Source organism: Rhea pennata, chromosome 1 (assembly GCF_028389875.1).
Source record: "Rhea pennata isolate bPtePen1 chromosome 1, bPtePen1.pri, whole genome shotgun sequence".
NCBI classification, from domain to species: domain Eukaryota; kingdom Metazoa; phylum Chordata; class Aves; order Rheiformes; family Rheidae; genus Rhea; species Rhea pennata.
The window spans coordinates 146,584,286-146,605,905 of NC_084663.1; the positions used below are offsets into that span (position 1 = coordinate 146,584,286).

General features: G+C 36.9%; 1 protein-coding gene across 2 annotated transcripts in view; it reads left to right on the forward strand.

Annotated features, from left to right (window-relative positions):
* TMEM131 (transmembrane protein 131) overlaps positions 1–21,620 on the forward strand; it is a 100,509-nt gene that overhangs the window by 71,482 nt on the left and 7,407 nt on the right. For both annotated transcript variants that reach the window (XM_062601576.1, XM_062601577.1), the window contains exons 20-37: positions 880–1,032; positions 1,179–1,254; positions 1,357–1,474; positions 2,463–2,601; positions 2,712–2,821; positions 3,206–3,272; positions 4,527–4,678; positions 5,315–5,457; positions 6,715–6,901; positions 8,123–8,308; positions 11,835–11,993; positions 12,534–13,147; positions 16,972–17,147; positions 18,219–18,346; positions 19,783–19,907; positions 20,062–20,220; positions 20,982–21,153; positions 21,476–21,597. In XM_062601576.1, the coding sequence (XP_062457560.1) occupies positions 880–1,032; positions 1,179–1,254; positions 1,357–1,474; positions 2,463–2,601; positions 2,712–2,821; positions 3,206–3,272; positions 4,527–4,678; positions 5,315–5,457; positions 6,715–6,901; positions 8,123–8,308; positions 11,835–11,993; positions 12,534–13,147; positions 16,972–17,147; positions 18,219–18,346; positions 19,783–19,907; positions 20,062–20,220; positions 20,982–21,153; positions 21,476–21,597 (2,986 nt within the window). The remainder of the gene's footprint in view (positions 1–879; positions 1,033–1,178; positions 1,255–1,356; positions 1,475–2,462; positions 2,602–2,711; positions 2,822–3,205; positions 3,273–4,526; positions 4,679–5,314; positions 5,458–6,714; positions 6,902–8,122; positions 8,309–11,834; positions 11,994–12,533; positions 13,148–16,971; positions 17,148–18,218; positions 18,347–19,782; positions 19,908–20,061; positions 20,221–20,981; positions 21,154–21,475; positions 21,598–21,620) is intronic.

Genomic DNA, 21,620 nt, shown 5'->3' on the forward strand with positions numbered 1-21,620 from the left:
GGGAGGTCACACTGGAGTGAGTTTGAAAAGGGGCGGGGAAGGAGGAGCTCAAGCATTGTAATGAGCCTAATAATAATACACATTTAAACTATGCATTCTGGGCTAAAAAGCTAAAATAATGCTTACTTCAGAAGAGGAGGCAGAGTGTAAAATAGTGAGGAAAAAAAACCTTTCTTTTGTTGTTATTGTTTTGATTTGGATTTTTTTTTTTTTTTAGTGCTTTATTAGCTTCTAGTATCTTGATTTCATTGGGGATGGGAGAGGGTTGTACCTTTGAGGGGCAGGTTTAGCTCAGTTGGTCAGAGCGTGGTGCTGCTAATGCCAAGGTCACGGGTTCAGTCCCTGTATGCGCTATGCTGAGGCTTGGACTAGATGATCTCCAGAGGTCCCTTCTAACCTTACCAGTCTATGTTTTAACCATGCTCTGTCACCTGGAATATTTGTAATCTGCAGCTTCACTCTTGTATAATCCTTTCAGATTGTTTTTAATTTGTAGGAGCTATGTACTGGATCTACTATTCTAAGAAGCTTGTTTTCTTTTTGTATTAGGAGGTTTCCTAAGCAAAGTTTTCCCTTTCCTTTCCTTTCTGGCACTTTTTTAACATAAATTCTTTAAATATAGCTGTCGTCCTCTCTCTCCAAAATACTTTAGACCTGCTAATTTTGCAAGAGGGGTGAACTGTGTTTGGAAGTAAGTAGAAGAAAGAATGCAAATCTACAGAAACCTATCTCAAAGTGATAAAAGTGGCTTTTGTTTAGATTGCATGTTTTAACTCTATACTTAATATTTCAATTCTGCCATGGTTTTTGTCAGCCTGCATAACTAAACAAAGGTACTAGGAAAAAATATCATACGGCTGTATTTCATCTTTTCTTTAGGGAAAAGTAGTCCACCAGAGCCTGAACATTATGAACTCCTTTTCCCAGAAAGTGAAAATACAGCACATACACACCCTGTCTGAAGATGTGAGGTTCTATTATAAGAGACTAAGAAGTAATAAAGAAGATTTAGAGCCAGGAAAAAAATCAAAGGTTTGTTTATGCCTTATTTGTAGAAGTTCTCTTTCATATATAGCATAAGTGAATTTCTATGATTATCAGAAATGTTTCTGCTTTTGTCTTTGGTTATTAGAGTTACTATACAGTTTCTTAATTGATCTCACATATATATTTTGCAGATTGCAAATATTTATTTTGACCCTGGTTTACAATGTGGGGATCGTTGTTATGTAGGATTACCTTTTTTATCTAAATGTAAGTAATTTTCACATTTGGAATTAAAAAATAAAAATATTAATTTTCTACTTAAACTCTTCATGTAAAATCATTGTTTAAAAAATACATTCTATTTTAAAGCGGAATCTAAAGTTCAGCACAACTTAGCAATGCAAGAAGATACATGGGATTCTGACTGGGATTTGCATGAGAACTTGTTCAAAGGCTGGATGGAAATAAAAAAGAACTCAAGTCATAGGTAAGTTATTTTACCTTAGCTACTTCCTCAGCAACTAAATCACAATATAATTCTGTATTATATATAGTCAGTATAAAATACAGATTTTTCATATTGCAGTGTTCTTTGAGTGAGGGCTGAAAAGAAGTTAACTCAGCATGCTCTGAAAACTCTGTAGAGAAAAAGCTTAAAAAATAAAAATCTTGTTTCAATAATGGAAACACTTGCTCACACCAAGTGTGACTAACTCACAGATTTGTTTTGGGTTTGTTAAAATTTAGGCATATACTTCATGTATCCATCACAACTAGAGAGCATCACATTTACTGTTCGTTACACATATACAGTCACAGTATATTTTGGAGAGTATTTGGGAGGGTGTTTTGAAAACAGTTTGTAGTAGGGCTTTTTTTCTTTTTACTTGTTATACCTTTGCAAAAAAATGGTCAGTCAATTATTGTTACATAATATCTCTTGATATTTTACAATACATCTTGGATTATTTTCATTTACTGATCTGAGTCGATCAGATTTTCAAATTTGCAACAATAAGAGCTAGGTACTTTCTAACGAAAGATACGATTTCATGCCTCTATCCAGAGGGTAGTGATTTAAGAGAAATGCAGATGCTGCAAAATTTATGATAGTATACGTTAAGTCCTACCATATTTTCTGCTCATCTTCTTCCTTAAATAGGCCCTAGTAGAGTTTAGAATGGATAGGTGTTGACAACAGCACTTAAATAGCAAATATCTTTGAAGTATTTGGATTGATCTGCTCTAGCATGTTTTGGGGAGTTTTTTTGTTATGTTTTTTAATAGCAGTGCATACAAATAGAGTTGAAATGTTTTTCTTGCGTATAAACATAATGGACTGTGCTATTTTTCAAATTAATACCGTTTTCAGGGTGCCTTTAAAATTTTTTCTTTCTCCAGACTTGCTTTTTTTCCAAATTTTGGCCACTTTATTTTCATAACGTAAGATTTTTTTTTTTTTAATACTTTTCCAGACCGAATGCTGTATTTGAAGTAGACACAGATCTTCAGAAGGATGTCCGGTTGAAAGTCACAGCAGAAATGGCTTGGCCTTCCATACTCAGTTCACCACGCCATTTAAGCTTCCCACTTACCAATACAAACAGTTCATCAGTAAGTTATTGTGTTAATAACATCTTTTTATAGGGACTGTATTTTTCATAACTATTTGTAATAAGAATTAATCCAAATGTAAACCTTACAAAAATTGTGTTTCTGATTAGGAGGAAGAAATTTTTCTAGAAAATCCAGCTGACATTCCTGTGTATGTTCAATTCCTTCCTATAGCTCTGTATTCTAACCCATCCACCTTTGTCGATAAGCTATCGGAACGGTAAGTATTATTTTAAAGTACTCAGTGTTTCCTCACTCTACTGCAAAATACATTTTACAAAACATAAATGCAATCCTTCGCAGCTGTGTTGGCAGTTACAGTATTGGCTGCTTCTAGAATTTGGATCATTGGCCCCATGGGAACAGAATTTAGGCTGCTTGTCACCGAAGGTACCTCTGTATTCTTTCGTTGCTGGCCATCTGTTAGGGAAAGCTGCTGAGCTAATGAGATGTTCACGTTTTTTCCTTAGCTCGACATATGAGGGAGGAAATAAGAAAAATCACATGACACTTTCATCTGTGTATTGTTCTAGTCTGTAATATATACAAATATATTATGAACTCCTCTAATTTGGAGAGGGAAAAAAAGATATTTTTGTTTCAGGTTTAATTTGAGTAAACCAACAAATTTCAATCTGAAGACTCTAGAGTTCCAGGTCTTCAGAAACTGTGTAAGTATTTCAATACATTCTTTAGATATTGGGCATGGGGATACGCGTTTAAAAAATGTTGGGGGGATTGTTAAAGTGTTCCTTCAAGTTTATTATTACTGTGTGTGAAAAATGTGATATGTATATTAGATGTTTTCAAGGAAATAGTAAAAGTAGAGTTTAGTCAAATGTAACTATTATAATATCACTTTCACTGTATGTTTACTGTGTAACAGGATTGTATAAACTACACAAGAACTGTATTGACTCATTTTCTTTAGCACAGTGATTGCTGTTTCTAGAACTAGCTAACTATTAGGTTTTCCATTGCTTTGTTCTTCATTTTAAAGTTACTTGAAATTTTGTGGAAAACCTTAAGTATATACTTTTTTTTTTAACAGGTCTTGCAACATCCGGAACACTTTCTTTTCTAATCTAATATACATGTATTTCCCCCTCCATTTACAGTTATTGATTAGCAATTCAGTGCTTGCACCGAGACACATTTAGCAAAATACCCTGCTTTTGATAGTTCTTCTATTTCAGATTTGCCTTTTTCCCTCTTTTCTTCCTTTACTTTGCAAAGGCAGTATTCTGAAAATGTTTTCATAGTGGAACATAGAGGATAGATAATGATACATAATGGCTTAATGTTAATATAGTGTTAGAAATATATACATAAAAAAAATTTCTGAACTCTTACAGCGTGAGAGCTTTATGAATCCACATGTAAATACATTTACTGAGTTGCTGTGGTCTTTTGGTTATTAATAAGCACAGCTGGATTAGTAATAAATAGAATTTCTTGTGCAGTCAATTCTTCTCTGGTTAAAGATAGAGTATTTTTAAGATAGAAGTGTCATGAAGATAATTTCTGAAGTAGAAACCAATATTTTGTAGAGAAATAATTTAGTATTTGTCACAAAAAAACAACATGTTATTTTGGCGCAAGTAGCAAAGTTAAAGCTCTAACATGCTTTCCTTGTCTGATCCAAATCCAGTTGCCTTTCAGGCCCTTCAGGTTGTATGAACTACTGGAGGGGAAATTTCATTTCGTAGTAGACCAGCATAAGCTTATGCATGTATTTTAAGGGAGAAGAAAATGGTCTCTAGTTAACTTCTAACTAAAAAGCTTTTGTGTAATCACTTCATTGGGTAGTACACTTTTTTATGACAAAATTAGTTTTTTAGCTAAAGTAATATTGGTTCATTAAATACTTGTAAAAATTTCCTATTTTAAAAGTGCTATTTATTTGTTTTCCCTACTGTCTTAAGGTCCAGCCACTGCAGAGCGCTGTGGGACTTACAAAGGGCCTGGCTCGGCATTCAGTTTTAAGCCTAATATTAAAACCTGGAGAGAGAAAATCTGTCAAAGTAAAATTCACTCCAGTTCTTAATAAAACTGTTTCATCATTAATTGTTATCAGGTATGATAGCTATTTCTGAATTGAATTTGAGCTTTTGATGCTTATTGCTTGTACGTAGGGTCATATTTGGGATCAGCTGTCAATAGGAGATTACCACGTGTACAAGAGTAAGTGTACAATCATAGATGACTGGATAAACGGATTTTGTTAAAATGTAACTATATGTTTTACAGTAGTCAAATTGTATTCAGTATATACTTCCTGGTATAAAGATATAACCCATTATTATACTTAAATTCTTAAAAGCATAATGTCTTGAAAGTAGGAACTTAGTTACAGGTGCCATTTGCAAGATCCAGCTACAATTTGCATCTTACTTGCAAAGAGGAGCTCTGTTTGAATAACTGCATTTACTGTTTGAATGAAGTGTGGTGCTTTTAATACGATGATAACATACAAACTAGAATAGTACTTTTTCTTTGTATGCTTTGTTGTTATTTCTTGGGCTTTTTTCTTGTACACACTGTATATGGAGCTGTGCACGATTTTCTTCCATACTGTGGGGAATTATCTGTGGTATTGCTTGTATCTCTGCCTCTAGGATTGGGGTAACTTCATAGTCTGTAGAGATATTTTCAGCAGCAGCAGATTACGTAATCTTTTATGAATGTTTTTCCCCATTTTCTGTGTACCTAGAAATAATTTGACTGTAATAGATGCCATAATGGTACAAGGACAAGGAACGACTGAGAGCTTAAGGGTTGCAGGCAAACCTCCTGGTCCAGGAAGTTCTTTACGCTTTAAAATCACAGAAGCATTATTAAAAGACTGTTCAGAAAGTGAGTACTTCTTGAACTACTGTACTGAACAGAAATGCAGTGATGTTTTGCATGTACAACTTAAAATGTATGTGTGGAAACAATTCTTCCCTCTTCTAGTGCCCTGTAAATTTAATTCCTTTAAAAATATTAAAGTTACTTCTTAATTAAGGCAAAAAAAGAAGTATTTGACCTTTTTCATTTTAAGAAGATAATTAAGAAATCTAAAAGTAAAACAAATGTCCTTCCCTCACTAAAATTCAAGGCCGAGGAGATGGAAATTCTACTGGGATAACCTCTAATTCTTAAATATAAGTAAAATTGGATCATGACTGCAACTTTCTATGCATTTTTCCTGACTCCTTCAGAATCTGCATGTACATGGCTAACAGGGTAAAGGGTAGAGTGGGTGAGTTCTTTTATAAAAAAAAATCAATTCCAGACAAATTCTATTCTGTGTTCAGGGGGATTAGGAATGTCATGAGATTTGTTTGTGTGTGTTTTGTTTTGTGCCCCAGCTTCTGAGAGGAGGGCAATAGAATAACTGTATTTCCAAAGGAGAACTGGTAAAGGAGGTTTAGTCTTTAGTCTTAACTGGTATTAATATCTACTCCATTACTTGTGGATTTTTAGACATATTTATAAGGTGTCATGTTAATTGTCTGAGATTTTTCTGCTTTGGGGGATGAGTAGGAAAAATTCAAGAGAAGCTCAGTCACTATCTCTTACACATTGTAGCTTAGGTACTTTTTGCTAGTAAGATATGTGTAGCTTCAGCACTGGGTGTCATTTTTAAGGCACAACCTCTAAGATGATATCAGTATATCTATATGTTATGTAATATATCGGTTCTCTATTTACTCTGTTCTCAAGAGAACAAAATTATCTCAGAAATAAGTGTTTTAAATTTACTAGTGCTAGGACTTTGTTCATAGAGTACGACTGTACTATGCAGTAGCTCATGTTGTTTTACAACTTACACTATTGCCTCACAAAAAGGCTTGCAAAAAGTCATCTATCAGAGGTTTAGATGGTGTTTGGTGCCCTCCCGGCAGTGAGTTAGTGCTCTGGAATTGTACAAGTGCTCCCCCTTGATGGTGATGAGAACCTGGCTGCAGAGATCTGTTCCTGCAGATTATCCAGAGACATTCACAGGCCTGCCTAGTCCTCCCTCCTGATGCAGCATTGACAGAGCTGTCTGTTCTGCTTTAATTTACAACCATAGTGAAGGATATCAGTTTAACATAATGCTAATTACTTTGTTCTGTTTGTTTCTAGAAATGAAATTAAAAGAACCAAATTTCACACTGAGAAGATCATTTAAAGTGGAAAATACAGGGCAGCTGCAGATTAATGTGAAATCTATGGAAATCAGTGGATACACATGTGAAGGATATGGATTTAAAGTAGTTAACTGTCAAGAGTTTGCACTAAGTGCCAATGCTTCTAAAGACATTGTCATACTGTAAGTTTCCTTTTTTTTTTTTTTTTTTTTTTTCCCTTACAGTCATCTGAATGGAGTCTTACCTCAGGAATATTGTATTACTTGTTCTATTTTGAAGGAAATCTGTGTTGGTTAAGTTCTGGGGTGTTTCATATAAGATATGAAGATTCTTTTCTTATACAACTTAAAATACGAAATTTTTCCTCTGCTCTTGTAAATACTGTTTGGTTTTTTTCTTAAAAAGAACTTAAAAGATTTCATGACTGACTATAGTAGTATTTTTGTCACTATCCAGTAAATATAAATTACTGAGTTGGAATAGTGCTACTATACAGCTTTTTATGCATTTTCTTCATTTGGGGTATGAACGCATTTGAGAACCAGATTTACGTATGTTTTTGGTGCATGGCAGTATATGGAAAAGAGTCCTTGGTCTAAGGATTATTATCATAATGTATAGCATTTTAATCTTGGAAATTTGTTCTGTTTCCGTGATTATGATTAATTCTGCAAATTTATAATGTAAAAGATGTGCACAAAAAAAAACCCTTTAGCATTGCTTGGATTTAAGGCTTGGATATTTAGAATATGCTATCTAAAAAGTTCAGAAGATGATGCTGTTATATAAGAGGATATTACAAGATATTGCAGGCCATGAAACTTCACTAGTGTTTCTGCAACAGAAACTGCAGTCCTAATTGTGATGAGACAAGAACATAGTGGTGACATTTTTTGAATAGGCATCCAGTTTTGATTGAACTTAGTTTTGTTTTAAGGTGAATGTTTAAAAACTTTACAGCTCACATTGTTATCAGCTCTGTTGCTTAGTTACAGCTTTGAGTTATACCTATACCTCTCTATAGGTAGATCAGGGAGGTGCTTATAAGCATAGTCACTTGCATCTTAAACTATTTGGAAGATGAGCTTAAGTATTTTTACTTAATGGTAAACTAGGTAAATTTAAAATATAAATTTTTTCCTCTGCTCATGTAAATACTGTTTGTTTTTTTTTTTTTTCTTAAAAAGAACTTAAAGGTTTCATGACTGACTGTAGTATTGTTTGTGTGGATGTGGATGATCATTAGTCATACTACTAAGGCTATTTGTTATAAAGGCTATGACTGACATCTCATTCAAATAATAATTAGCATTTTTTAGGGAATGACTCTGAATAATGTATGTTATCTTGAACTTTCCTGTTCTTCATATGAAGTGTTCTAATGTGCTTCATTTTGTTTTCAGGTTTACACCAGATTTCACTGCTTCCAGAGTCATCCGTGAATTAAAATTCATCACTGCAGGAGGCTCTGAATTCGTATTTGTCTTGAATGCCTCTCTTCCATATCATATGTTAGCAACATGTGCAGAAGCGTTGCCCAGGCCCAATTGGGAACTCGCACTGTACATAATCATCTCAGGAATAATGAGGTAGTGTATCTATGTTTGCTCTTATCAGTGTATGTATATGGAATACAGCTGCTTGCATACAGATTACAGAGAAGGTATAAAAGTGACAAAGTGTGTTATAAATAGCATAAAATAGTGAGGTGGAAAAGGAGAACAGATTAATAAAAGTACTGTGGATTTAGTGCAAGGGCTTAAAGGTGAGAAGTACTAACTTTTTCACTCAAAATGAAACAAAATAATATACTTATTGCTTGGGCCCATTTCCTTAAGTAAAATATATTTATATATACACTCCTGTTAACCCAAGTAATGTGGGGCTTCGTTTTTTTGTTTGTTTTGGGGGAAGGGTGTTTTGGTTTAGTTTTGTATTTTGAGTACGTTGAATTTTGGGGGGATTTTTTTTTTTTTTTTTTTTTTTTTTTTTTTTGATAATTAACTAAGCCAAACTTGCATTAAATTGGGTGTTAGAATTCTGTAGCTACATTAGAGGCTGAAGCATCCCTTTTGTAGGGTTGTGCTGTAGGGAAGATATGAGACAGTGAATTTAATGAGCTTAACAGATACTATGGATGAATTTAACTGTGCTGTCATATGTATGTGACAGACAACTGGTGATACTAATAATGGGATTTCTGAGAACCTGGAGGACATTGTTCCTGACATGAGCGCTCAGGGGTTATACAGTACCATATTAGTGCACTTTTTCTTTCAGCAAAGAGAGATATTAGCTGTAAGTGAGATTTGAGATGAAAATTTCACTGCATTTGCCTATTCTAACCTCTGCCTATTTTTATTTCTTGAAATCAGAGGTTATAAACGATGCCTACCCCTTAATCTCCTGGATGTGAGACACGTTCCCCAAATGCCCTTATCTAGAGAAAACCCTGCTGTAGAAACATAATCAATAACATCATTGGCATTAAACTTGTATTTTAGCCTGTGAAATGGTATGCTGCTGTAGATGTCTGTGATGAAAAAGTGGTTTTCCTAGGTGGTGTGAATCTGAAGAATTATTGGTAGCTTTGTGACAAATCAAAGGTGTAATATTCCTGTACTTTTTTTTTTTTTTTTTTTTAATTAAGATATTGACTCTCCCAGTGTGGGAGAGTATGGTATAATACGTAAATGAAATACGTTTCTTGGGATTGATAGAAGAAATGGATAGAGAAGCAACATGCTGCTTTTTCTTTTCTGACTCTTCAATGCTTTCCTGAGTAATGCGCTGTTTATTTCACAGGGTTTTTTTATTCTTCTGTATAGTTGCTAGAAATTTGTGAGCTTAATTTCTGTTTAGTTCATTGACAGAGTGAATAATGTGTTCAGCTCACAAGTGTAGTTCTGGAGAATTTTATACGTACTTTATTTGTGAATTAAACTTTACAAAACAGTACAGAATACTGATCCTTTTATTGACTCTGTCTTTTTCCTGCAAGTACAAAACACCCTGGTTAGCAGCAAATTAGAGGGAAAATTCTAACGTGACCTTTTCAGAATGTCCCAAGCATCAGGACTGGGGTCTCTAGCTTTTAGGATGTCATAATGTGTAGGGATTTCCTAGCTGCCATTAACACACTTCTACAGAGTGCAATGTTGAGGAATAAACGATTTGGAGAGTTTGTCTATCTTTTTTTTTGGGGGGGGATAAGGTGTTATTTATTGTTGTCTTCCCTAAATCACTATTGTTTTGGATAGTTACCATACTTGCGGCCTCAAATATTGAAAACCAGCTAGATAGGTCATGTGCAAACACAGTGCAAGAGTCAATCCTTTTTATGAAGAACTTTCCAACCAGACACATGCTCCAGGTTATAACTGTGAGGGGAAAGAGAACCATGAAATTCTCTGGTGTCTAGACCACGTTATCCCCACTGTAAGGTTTCTTAGAACAGCAATAAGAAAATGTAAACACCGATTTGTTTTGCAGTATATACAACTCCAGACTAGTTATCGTCATTTAAAAAAAAAAAAAAAAAAAAAGCCAAGCCCAAACCACTACGGCTCCTACCTCCCCCAAATCAAAAACAAAATAACAAAATGCCGTTAAAAAGACCTTGAAACAAGAGTTTGTTTTGTTTTTTATTTCCAAGTTGGTACTCAAGTTATCAAACCAACAAAGCTGGCCTATCTAAAGGGAGCAGAGCTCATATCCAGCAGAGGAAGCGAAGCCTTCAACGTGACTTTTTGCTGCAACTCCCTTGTCCAGCCTCTGCCGACCCAGAGGCCAGTGTCAAAGCACTGAGGGGAGCAGCGTGGGGTTGAAGTGGAAAGTGCCCACCAGACCCTCCAAAGCCCCAAGCCCTGCATCTCCTAAAGGCTGTATGGCATGGCTGATGGAGTTGTGATACTCCTGTTGGTATCAGTCTTGCGAAACTTTCAAATAGCATCACTGATTATCATCACCAAGTGAGAGAGATTATGCCTTATTCTTTACATCCCAAAAGAATATTATTTCTGATGGTGTGGGAGTCGAGGCAAACACTGCCCTCTTGAATAAGGGGTTGTGTGAGCTTGTGTAAAATGATTCCTCTGCTTCTTTAGCTTCTGTTGCTTGCTAACCTCTTGGGCAAGATTTATCTTGCCTACATTTTGCCATCTGATTATGTGTCTAGAATCCTTTTAGTCACTGGGGCAGGGGAGGAAACACTGAAGTATCTGTAACCAGCAGAGATGGTCTCTGAAGGCCATATTTATATTTCTGGTGATAGTTGATAACTCAGAGGTGATGCCTATACCAAATTCTATTAAACAGCTACAATTAAGTGGGGGGTGTCTCACCCTTTTGTGTAAATTGATGTTGTTTTTCATACGTTTAGCTTACAAAAAATGGCAGTCAGAAGTGGGAGGAGAGCATAAATAGGAGTTGTAAGTTTGAAGTTCCTTTCTCAAACTGTCTGGGTTAATAAGTAAGACAATTTTCATCCACCCCTTCCCCCCCCCCCCCCCAAAAAAAAAGAAAGAAAAAAAAGAAAAAAAAACTTACTCCTATTGGAATATAAAGTCCCTAGCACCATGATGAGTGTCTCCACAGTGGTTTTCTCGCTTCATTCAAAAATACAGTTTACTGCAGTGGATTATACAACAGGCAAACTCCCAAACTGTGTTTCATCAGATGAAGTTAGTTGTAAAACTCCTTGAAGTAATACTCTTAAACTTGTTCTCTGAACAACAGCACGTTCCCCTATGGAGGGTCTCTTCCTTTAAAATGGAATTGTACTGGCAATCTGAGAGAGCTGCTGACCACCTAGATGCCATTTTAATATTTCAAATATCTTTCTTTTTTCCTTTAGATTAGTATTTTGGGGAGCTGCATGCCTAACTTGGGTTTCTAATTTTTACTCTCGTTGTCGTTGATGTTTGTATCATGCTAGATTATGTTTTTATATTTCTATCAATCATAAAGTTGTGGTTTGGATGCAATTCTCCTTTTTAGGTTTCCAGCACATAGTACGGTATACAAACATTTTGTCTTGTATGTCTGATTAACTTCCTTAACCTGAAAATTCCTCAAAACTGAGAAATACTTAATTGCCTCTCTTCTCCTCCATAGTGTCCTCTTTCTCTTGGTAATTGGAACAGCCTATCTAGAAGCTCAAGGAATTTGGGAGCCATTTAGGAGACGTCTATCCTTTGAGGCGTCAAACCCTCCCTTTGATATGGGAAGGCCATTTGATCTCAGGCGAATAGTTGGAATTTCATCTGACGGAAAGTAAGTATATGTTTTTGGTGGGTGAATTTAGTGTTATTATTGTCATTATTATTAGGCCAGTTAAACAATAATACTACTCTTTAAAATAGCTGAATAAATAAAGATCCTCTTGAGAGAAAAAGATAGCAAAGCATAAAAAGATAGATAGATGCTGTGATTGTGAGAAATATTCATCTTTTTTGTAAAAACAAACAGTAAAATTTCCTGTTAATGTTCTTGAAAGTGAAAGATGTATGCTACATAAAAATTTCAGGCCAAATGTTCCTAGCTTTGTAGTTGTAAACTGAAAAAGCCTTTTGTCTTCAGTATTTCCTTCTGCATATATATTGACTGTCCTTCTATTGTGTTTTTGTTCATATGTGCAGTGAGTAAGTGAATGGGAAATGGTAAATGCTACTGACTTGTCAAACAAGTTTTAGGCATTTTTGATTATATGCCAAGAACTGCATAGCTGAAGGTTGTTTTGGACCTAGCAATATTTTTTTCATGAGGAAGAGTAGAGACATTGTAGAGTTTACTTAATACTTTTTGTTCTTCCAGCTTGAATGCGCTTGGGTCAGATTCTCATCACAGTTCATCCAGAGGGATCTACGGAGCAGGCAGTTCCTCTTCACGATCCAGTGCAGGGAATCACAAGCAATGCAATGCAACAGCACACCTTCACAGCAATAGAAATGCACCCGACGTTGAAAACATCAAATCTAAAAACAGTTCAAACATACCTAATAGGACTTCAGCACAAGCAGCTTCCACACAGTCAGCGAACAGAGCGGGCCCCTTTATCTTGGATTCAGGTGCCACAACTCAGACGGGTGCCACAGCTCAGACTCATGCTGCAGGCAAAAGAGCCAAGGGTACAAGGCAGAACCAGCAGCTGAGCTCACAGCAGGCACCAGCTTCGGCAGAGCAGCCCCAGCAGCAGCCCCAGCCGCCTGGGCCCCAGCAGCAAGAGCAACAGACTGAAAGTGCTTTGCCGCAGCTACCACTTCTCAGCCCACCTCAGGCTGAATGCGCCAGCAGCAGGAGGCACAGCTCAGAGGATTCAGATCTCACTGGGCTCATAGAAACTATGGACAAAGACTTTGACCACCCAGAATCCCCCTCCCCAGATGTGTTTACAGAGCATCCCCCATCTCCACTAGCAAAAAACAAAGGTAATACAATTCTCCTTTTTTAACAGGATGATTCATTTTGTAAGCCACGGAACAAGATTTGATCAACTCTAAAGGTCATAGTTTCGTAGTGTGGAAGATTTTAGCTTCTCAGCTGTTCCCTGGCCTCCTGCATGTGTCTGTATGTCTTGAACGCTTCCTTTATCTATTTTATGGCACTAAAGTTCTCCATGCAGTGCTAGGTTCTGATTCTTTTGCAAATTTTTTGAAACATTTTGAGGAAGACAAATGCGAACATTTAGATACCTGACCTGACAGAGGTCAGTTATCTAAAAGGAGAGAGGTGTTTTTAACTGCAGCTCCTTGGCCTTTGGATTAGCATCTTTCCCTCCTATGCCCGCCATTTGGATTGGGGCTGGGGAACAGAGGGAAAGAAAAGGAAGTTGCCCTAGTATTTTACGGAAGCTGAGACAGAGAGAACTATTATAAATCACTGTTGTATGGTTTAGGAATGGAATTCTTCATGCCCAGACTTGCAGTTGTGATAGAAATCCTTGATGTCAGGTGGCCAGCAAATTAATGTGTGGTGCCTGTGTTTATAAATTGCATTCATTTTTGTATGTGGTTAGAGCGGAGTTTGAATTACTTATGCATCTTTTCAATTGTCTAATGCTTAAAACAATTTATTGAATTTCAAACGTTAAATGTCAGTTACTTTCCTCCTAAAAATACTTTGATAGAGTAGAACTTATGATGCTTTTTTGTATTAGCTGTTTTAGTTGTGTCCCAAAATTACATGGTTGTAAATGTTTCAGATTTAATCATAACATGTTTATTTAAAAGTTTTTCACTTTTTCTTAAAAAAGTAATGTACAGAAACAGTTATTAGAGAAGTAGTTTAGGAAAAGATTGCTGAGAAGGGATATAAACCCTGAAGCATCTGTATGATCACATACTATGCACCACAAAAGAGGAAAGCACTTTTATATGTTAGTGATTACAAAGCTTCAGTCTGTTAACAGTAATCATGAGTACAAAGTTATTAGATACTTACGGATGGATGTGATGTTGCATCTGGACTTTTAAATGAGAAATTCTTAAGTGAAGAGAAGTTTTGGAATCCAGCTGAAATATGCTACTTTTATTTCTGGTTTAGTTTTTTTTGTTTGTTTGTTTTCAGTTTAGACAAAGGAATATGGTTAGGGGAATTAATAAACAAGTCATAACTCTCAAGATTAAGTATCCATTTCATGAAAGCTAAATGGTATTCCAGCAGATGACATGACCACAGGTAGGTTTCATGGGCTACGTCTACATTAGCATATAGTGCAGTAGTGCAGCTCTGTAAAGCAAAATGGCTGGTGGTGAGAATCTGGCACCTCTCTGCACGCTTGAGGGCTCCTACTGTGGACAGATCCAGTCTCCTGGACCACATGCCCAAGACGGTTGGGAATGCTCCTGGAGCACATCTTCTGTTTGTAGTTTATTCTGAAAGGAAAATAGTTCTTGCACTCCAAGACAGCAGGTGTGGACAATTGAGAGCTTGCTTCGAAAGCACGTTTTGATCCAAATAAATGTTTGTAGCCAGAACAATTTCTGGCAGTTTGTGTATTAGGAATTTGTCTTAACAGATAGTTGCTCCTAAGTGTTGCTAGATTGTTGTTACTTTTTCCAACCGTATTTAAAGGCATTTTTTGGAAATACGTGCTTGTCTCTTATTTGTCTATCAATTTCAAAAGCAGACTCAAAGATGATAAAATATTCTTAATCATTTACACCAAATCCTTTTTTGCTATTTTTCTGTTTTGTAGCTTCCTCTTGATTACAGATGCATTCAGATAAATCCACTCTTTTCCTGTAGCTGAAGCTTTGCATCATTTCATCTTTGACATGATGATATACTGATTGTGTAAATGTAATACAATATGCATAATATATTTTGCAAGATACAATATACTTAGTAATTGAGATAATTATATTGACTCTTCATCTCAGATCAATAACTCAGATTTATTCACATCGACTTCTCTTTGGACAGACTTCGTATGAAAAAATAACATTATCTGTAAACTATAACTAAACTCACAAAATCTTAGTGCATGAGACAAAACTTGCCCATTACGACTTGCCCCCTTTTAGAAAATACAAAATTTTAGGGGAACTTCTGTTATCTATCTGGATCTACATGTACACACACTGTTTTTTTGATAGTTGTCTTTGACTAGCTTTAGCTGTTTATCTGAACGTTTGCAGAAGCAGCAGCTTCTGGACTAATATTGAATGTCATAATATCTTGCTCAGGATTCCAGTCCTTAGAGTTTTTTGTTTCATATTCCTAGTACTTGGGCCGTAGCGGTGCTGCAGAGGCTACATTAGTCATCTTTGTTCCACAGTTGTTTTACATTATGTCTTTATTTCATGCAAGCATTTCAAACAGATTTTCTAAAGATAAAATGTAAACTGTTTAGCAGTCCTGAATGTAGACTAAATTTGACACAAACCTTAGAATGAGGCCTTCTGAAGCAAATATGGAATACCACCACTACGCCTGAGGCTGACCTTTAGAAAGTTTTCACACAAAGATCTTGTATTTACACTTTTATTTACATTCACATTAAAAGAACATTTTATCTGCAGTATTTTTGTTATTCTTCCTTGTATCAGTGAAAAACACTGATATAAATTATGTCTGAAAATTGATAGGTATCTAGTATTTACCAAAATACTGAAGACAAATTTATACTGTGGTTCAAATTTTATCTGAGGATATTTTGCCAAATCAAGTATGACAGCAAGTGTTGTATTACCAGACTGAATTCTGACATGAACTGGCACAAATCCCAGTAGATGCTGAATCCACTTACTCAGCACTGCTTAACTGAGTCTTTACTTGACTGAAGTATTAAGACCATCCTGGAAGCAGGATGGAGGCACTGTGCAGCACATACGCACACATGCACAGAGAGAGAGAGCACCTAATTTGTACCCTTCTGTTTTGTCAGCCAGGATCTCTGGCTTGATACTGAAGGTTCTTAGACCTCTACATTTTGAACTTACAGTATGCTAGAGAAAGCATGAGGGAGGGGAAACAGAATCAGTTATTCAAGTAGTAGTAGTGTTCAAGCACTATTTTTTCATATGAAGATTGCTTTAGGAAAACTGATTAAGCACTCCAGAGTGTTTAATGTATTGTTTTCTCTGCTTTGAAATGCAGTAACACTTGAACGTGTCAGAACAAACTATTTTACAGTGAGCTTAGCCTTACCTCTTAAAATAGTAAAATCTGGAAGAAGAAAATATGTGGAGAGGAGAAAGTGTACTTGGGTGTGAGATTTTTATGCTTTTTGTTAGTGATTATGATTAGTGATCACTATTAATGATTGTCTTCATCTGCTCTTGGCTTACTGTAAGTTTTTTAATTGGCGTGTATGCTAAGCAGTTCCTTTCTTCGTTTGTGAGGATGATAAAGCTTGCAGCAACTTCTAAAGATCCTGTTTAAAGCTTAAATTTAGTCTTACGTGATGAAATGATTGACTTAAACTTCAAGATGTTCCAAAGAAACACCAGGAATACAGCAGCAAAGAATTACCTGTAGGCAGGTGTCCCCCATCCATAAAGCGGTAATGGAGATAGAGCTCGGGGCGGGCATAAATGTAGCTGTGGAGATCAGGGTTCTTCGGGTTTGATTGCTCCTGTTCACATGTGGTGTGAAGTAAATGTGTGGTGTAAACAGTTTGTTTCAGGACAGAGGACAAACTCAGACTTGCTTCAGAGGTTCAGCCATGTAGGTCAACCTCCAAAATGAAGTGAATTAGCTATTGTCAGAGTGCTGCTGCTGAAGATCTGAAGTGTCCTTATCTCCCTAGGGAAAGGGAAAGTACTTCAGCGGAAGTCTAAGCCACAGAAGAAACGAGAGGAAAAGGAAAGAAGAGGGAAGGGAAAGCAACAGGAAGAAGAACTGAAGGATTCCTTGGCAGATGATGACAGTTCTTCAACCACAACCGAAACCTCCAACCCAGATACAGAACCACTTCTGAAAGAGGTACAGCCCTGCTCATAAATGGAGGCTCCTGTGTCTCTGCTGGGCAGATTGCACATTAAGGCAGCGTGGCGCTTTTTTTTTTGGAATGCAGAGTCCTTTTTTTCAACTTTCATTTACTCTAATCCCTAACAAAGAACGAATGTTAATTAAAAACCTTCTTTCACAATCTTTCCCGTCGCTTCTCAGGCTCCTCCTCTGTAGAAGAGGTGTATGAACATCGTGCCTGAATCGTGCAGGCTCAGGACTGAAAGGGCCTGAGTAGTGACTGTGGCTGAACACGTTACCTGTGTTCAGGGTACCAAGCTGTAGTAATCGTCTGTGTGTGTGTTCCTAGGCCATTCTATTTGCAGAGTAAAACACAGGGTGTGAATGCTAATTTTACCTGATGATTAAGTTGTATGCTAAAATCATGTATTTAATCGGTTACTAAGGATTAGTTCACTGGTGGTAACTTGTCAGCAGGTAGTTTAATTACTTTGCTTATGCAAATTGTGTACCCCGACGTTTATTTTACTTTTTTTACATTTAAATTTTTTTTGCCCTACATGCCCAAAGTAATTTTGAAAGTTAGTGTTTAGTTTGATCACCTTTTGCTTTTCAGTGTTCTCGTATTCAGAAAAAAAATAATTTAAATGCTGAAGTTGTTGAAAGTAGATAATCTTATTTTAGATGACCTGAACTGCATACAATAGATGATTCATTTGTAAAAGTTGCATCTGTTGTTGCTGTGTAAAAGCAATATTGGTCTGAGTGCAGAGTTAGCATCTTTTTTAGCAGGCTTAGAGGCCATGGCCTGAGAAGCTGTGGATTTGTAAACATCTGATTTGTTTGAAGCACATTAATCTGCTTGCTGGAGAAGCAGAAACTGAAGTATCTAGTAAATCAGATACAATGTTTTATAGGTATTCTCATCCAGTAGTAAAAAGATGCTTTCTATGCTGCAAAAACACTTAACGGTTTTTGAATAGCTTTCTCTCCTCAGTCCAGTTTTATATCATGTGTGTTTTGATGCAAGAGAGACTTTTCATTAAAATAACATATCAGTTTAACAAAAATAAATGTCTTTTATAGGAGCCTGAAAAACAAAAGGGAAAAGCTACACCAGAAAAAAATGAAAATGAAACAGTCCAAGTAAAACAGAAAAGTAAAAAACTGCTAGCAAATATCAAGAAAGAAATCCCTGTAGATGTGAAGGCCAGGTAAGCATAGTGACATCCTATTAGTAAAGGAGGCATCATGCTTGAAGGGAAAATAGGCAGATAAAAATCTGTGCATTCAACTGTTGTGACTGCCAATCAGGCTAGTGGCAACAGCAGCAGATAGCCTTAGGTAGCTTCCTCTGCCTTCTGAGTATCAGGGAATATCTCATGCTTGTAAATAAGAAATTATTTGCTGGGAATGCAGTGCCTTAATAAAATGAGGACTGGATCTGAAGAAGAAAATCAGGTTAAACAATGTTAAGGGTTTTTTTTGTTTGTTTGTTTGGGGGTTTTTTTTGTTTGTTTGTTTGTTTTGTAACAAGCATCACACAGACAAAATAAGGTTAATGTTTCTAGAGGAGCTTCTAGTGGCACCACAGTAAGTCAGTGTTAACACTAGTGCTATTAGATGCCCTGGGTGAAATGACAGCCAGGCAGTTTCCTTTTTTGTATCATAGTGTAAGATCAGTGTCTTGGGTATGTTGTTAGAGAAGGCTGCTGCCCTTTCCATTACTGACAGATGGTTAATTGTAGTTTACAGAAAAGGGGAAAACAAAGAACCTTTGTCTGTCTTAGTGCAGTTCATTCTGAAAGCACTGATCTGAGTGCCACAAGAGTAAACTTTGTAAGACTGAACTGGGATATATCAGCTTGTGTTTTCCCTGTTTCTGTAATTAATGCTAGAGTAGGCATGATTATTTTGAGTGGTTAGCAGACACTGCTTTTCTTCAAAATATTTCTGAAAACTTTGCCAGAGAAAATCTGCTTATTATTTTTTTTTCTTACTGTTACCCTCTTTTCTTTATTGTGTAAATCTTAAGTTTGTTACATGTCACGGTATTCAAAGGCCCCACTGAGAGCTCGATTGGAATTCTTCTACAAGAAATAGATGAAATAATTCTTCCCCTAGAAAGCTCTCTGTTTGAGAGTATCAAATAGCTGGAGGGAAAATAACAATTTATAGGCAAACGAATTTGGTGGTGGGTTTGATTAGTTTTATGTCATTTCTTAAGCGATGATCCTATACGTTCATGGCAATAGCATACCCCAGGGTATGTGATCTAACAAGAGAGTGGGGAGAGCCGGGAAAAAGGGCAGTTGCTATCTCTTGCTTGGCTCTATATCAGTTAAGTTGTGTAATCCTGGAGCACTTGGATGAAAGCTACTCCTGGAAGGCTGTAATAAATATGTGGAGCAGTGTGGATAGGGTACGAGCCGCGAGTTAGGAAGGATGCAAGGGTGGAGCTGCATGTAGGAGAAATGAGATGACAGCAGAACTACGCTTATGAATAGCTTTGAACGTGAGCTTCCACTTGACATAAGAAAGCCACAGGAGACCAGACTTGTGTAAGACCATATGGCATATATATGTAAAACTCATTCTTTCAGCACTTCAGAGAGCTAAAGAAAATAAATCGATGTCTGTTTTCATTTAGTTCTTTGGAATTGTCTTATACTCCCCCAATGGAAAGCAAGCAGCGCAAAACCTTTCCATCTAAGATATCTACACAGCACCTTTTGACGAATGGGTCCAAATCCAGAAACCTTCCGAAAACAAGAGGTAGCGTGAGGCATTTTTTGATAAATATCTGGCGTGTTACATTCTATTTGTTTGCAACCCCTTTGGTTAATTTTGCTTAATTCTAAGTCTTGTTTGAGAAGAGACATGTTCAGCTTACTGTCCTTGGACTTACTTTTGTCTTTTGTTTTAATAGGTCCAAACAATAAGTTAATGGAGAGCAGGCCATCAGTATTAGCAAAATTTCTCCCTAGTGGTTCTGGACAGGAGCTAGGAAACACCAGCAGCTCAGAAGGGGAAAAGGATTCTCCACCCCCCGAGTGGGACTCGGTGCCACTTCACAAAACCGGCAGCTGTAAGTAATCATTAGAGCATGACGGAGTTAGTCTTCTGCCATGAATACCCATAGGCAGGCCTGACTGGTTGATAGATCATCTGGTCCTCTCTTCACTGCATAGTTGTGCTCCCATTTTCTGTCAGAGGCCCCTTATTGATAGTGTCTGGTAGAACTTGAGCGGTTTGAAAATGGTATGAGCAGAGCATAGGTTTTTCTGCAGTTTTTCAGCAATGACCAGGATTCAGCAGCAGCTGAGGAGGTTGAGAAAATGTGAATTACTGCTTGAAAACAATATATATTTTCTACAGCAAATAGGCTTTTGCTTAGTTAAGTCTGCTGCAGCTAGAGTTGAACCTAGTCAAATGATCCCTCCTTGAGAGGCATCACTGAAAACACCTTAGTGCAATGGTTAGTACACTACTATAAGCTTTTCTTGTTGCGTTGTAAGTCCCCTGTGTGGGAAATGAATCACCTTCCTGTTGGTTGTATGTAAACATTAAGTTGTCCCTGTCCACAGGGCTCACTCAAATGTTGAAAGTGCCATTCGTTCTTCCATGCTTATCAGTTTATCTTGGCGCTTTCATTGAAATGCAATCTGAAAACAGGTAGGAAATCTGAGTAACAGTAGGTGAGTATAGTGGAGGACCCACCTCTTCTTCTGGCAACTGGGAATAGCCTCTGTAATCATTCCTCATTTTGAACAGAAAGGATGCAGAGTTTGAGTAGCCTTTGTTATAAAGTAAATACTATAGGAAGATATTTTGTGCTTCCTTTTATAGCTACAGACAACCTCTATAAGCTCTCTCTACAAACCCTGAACGCAGATGCTTTCCTGAAACAGCGACAGCCCTCGCCAACGCCTGCTTCTCCATCTCCTCCTCCTCCTGCATCTCTAGCTTTTGCGCCGCGAGGAGGCACTTACAGCAGCATTGTGAACAGCAGCTGCAGCAAGTGAGTCCAAATCTGCACCTCCTACTGATTTCACAGGCACAGGATATTTGCGTGCTTTGTATGGTGCATCTCCCTTCTCGTACACATTTCCTCTTCCTATGGAAACTGCTTTCTGCTGATATTACTGTGCATGTCTTACCATGCTATTTATGTTTTCCTGGGGTTTCTTACAACTTGGTTGACTGGAGAAATGTGTGCTTACACCCCATGTGAAACTGTTATTACCGATTTAGTTTTATCAGGAATGCTAGCTTAAATTACTACCTTTTTATCAGAGTGCTAAAGTCCAAAAATCTTACTATCTTCTTTTTTTAAAACGTAGTGAAACAAAGAGCAAGCAGCCTAATGGTACCAAACACAAGCTGGCAAAGGCAGCTTCTCTTCCAGGCTGGAATGGTAACCCCACTTTTGCTGCTGTAGCTGCTGGTTATGACAAGAGCCCAGGTAATGGAACTAGTCGGGAGTAC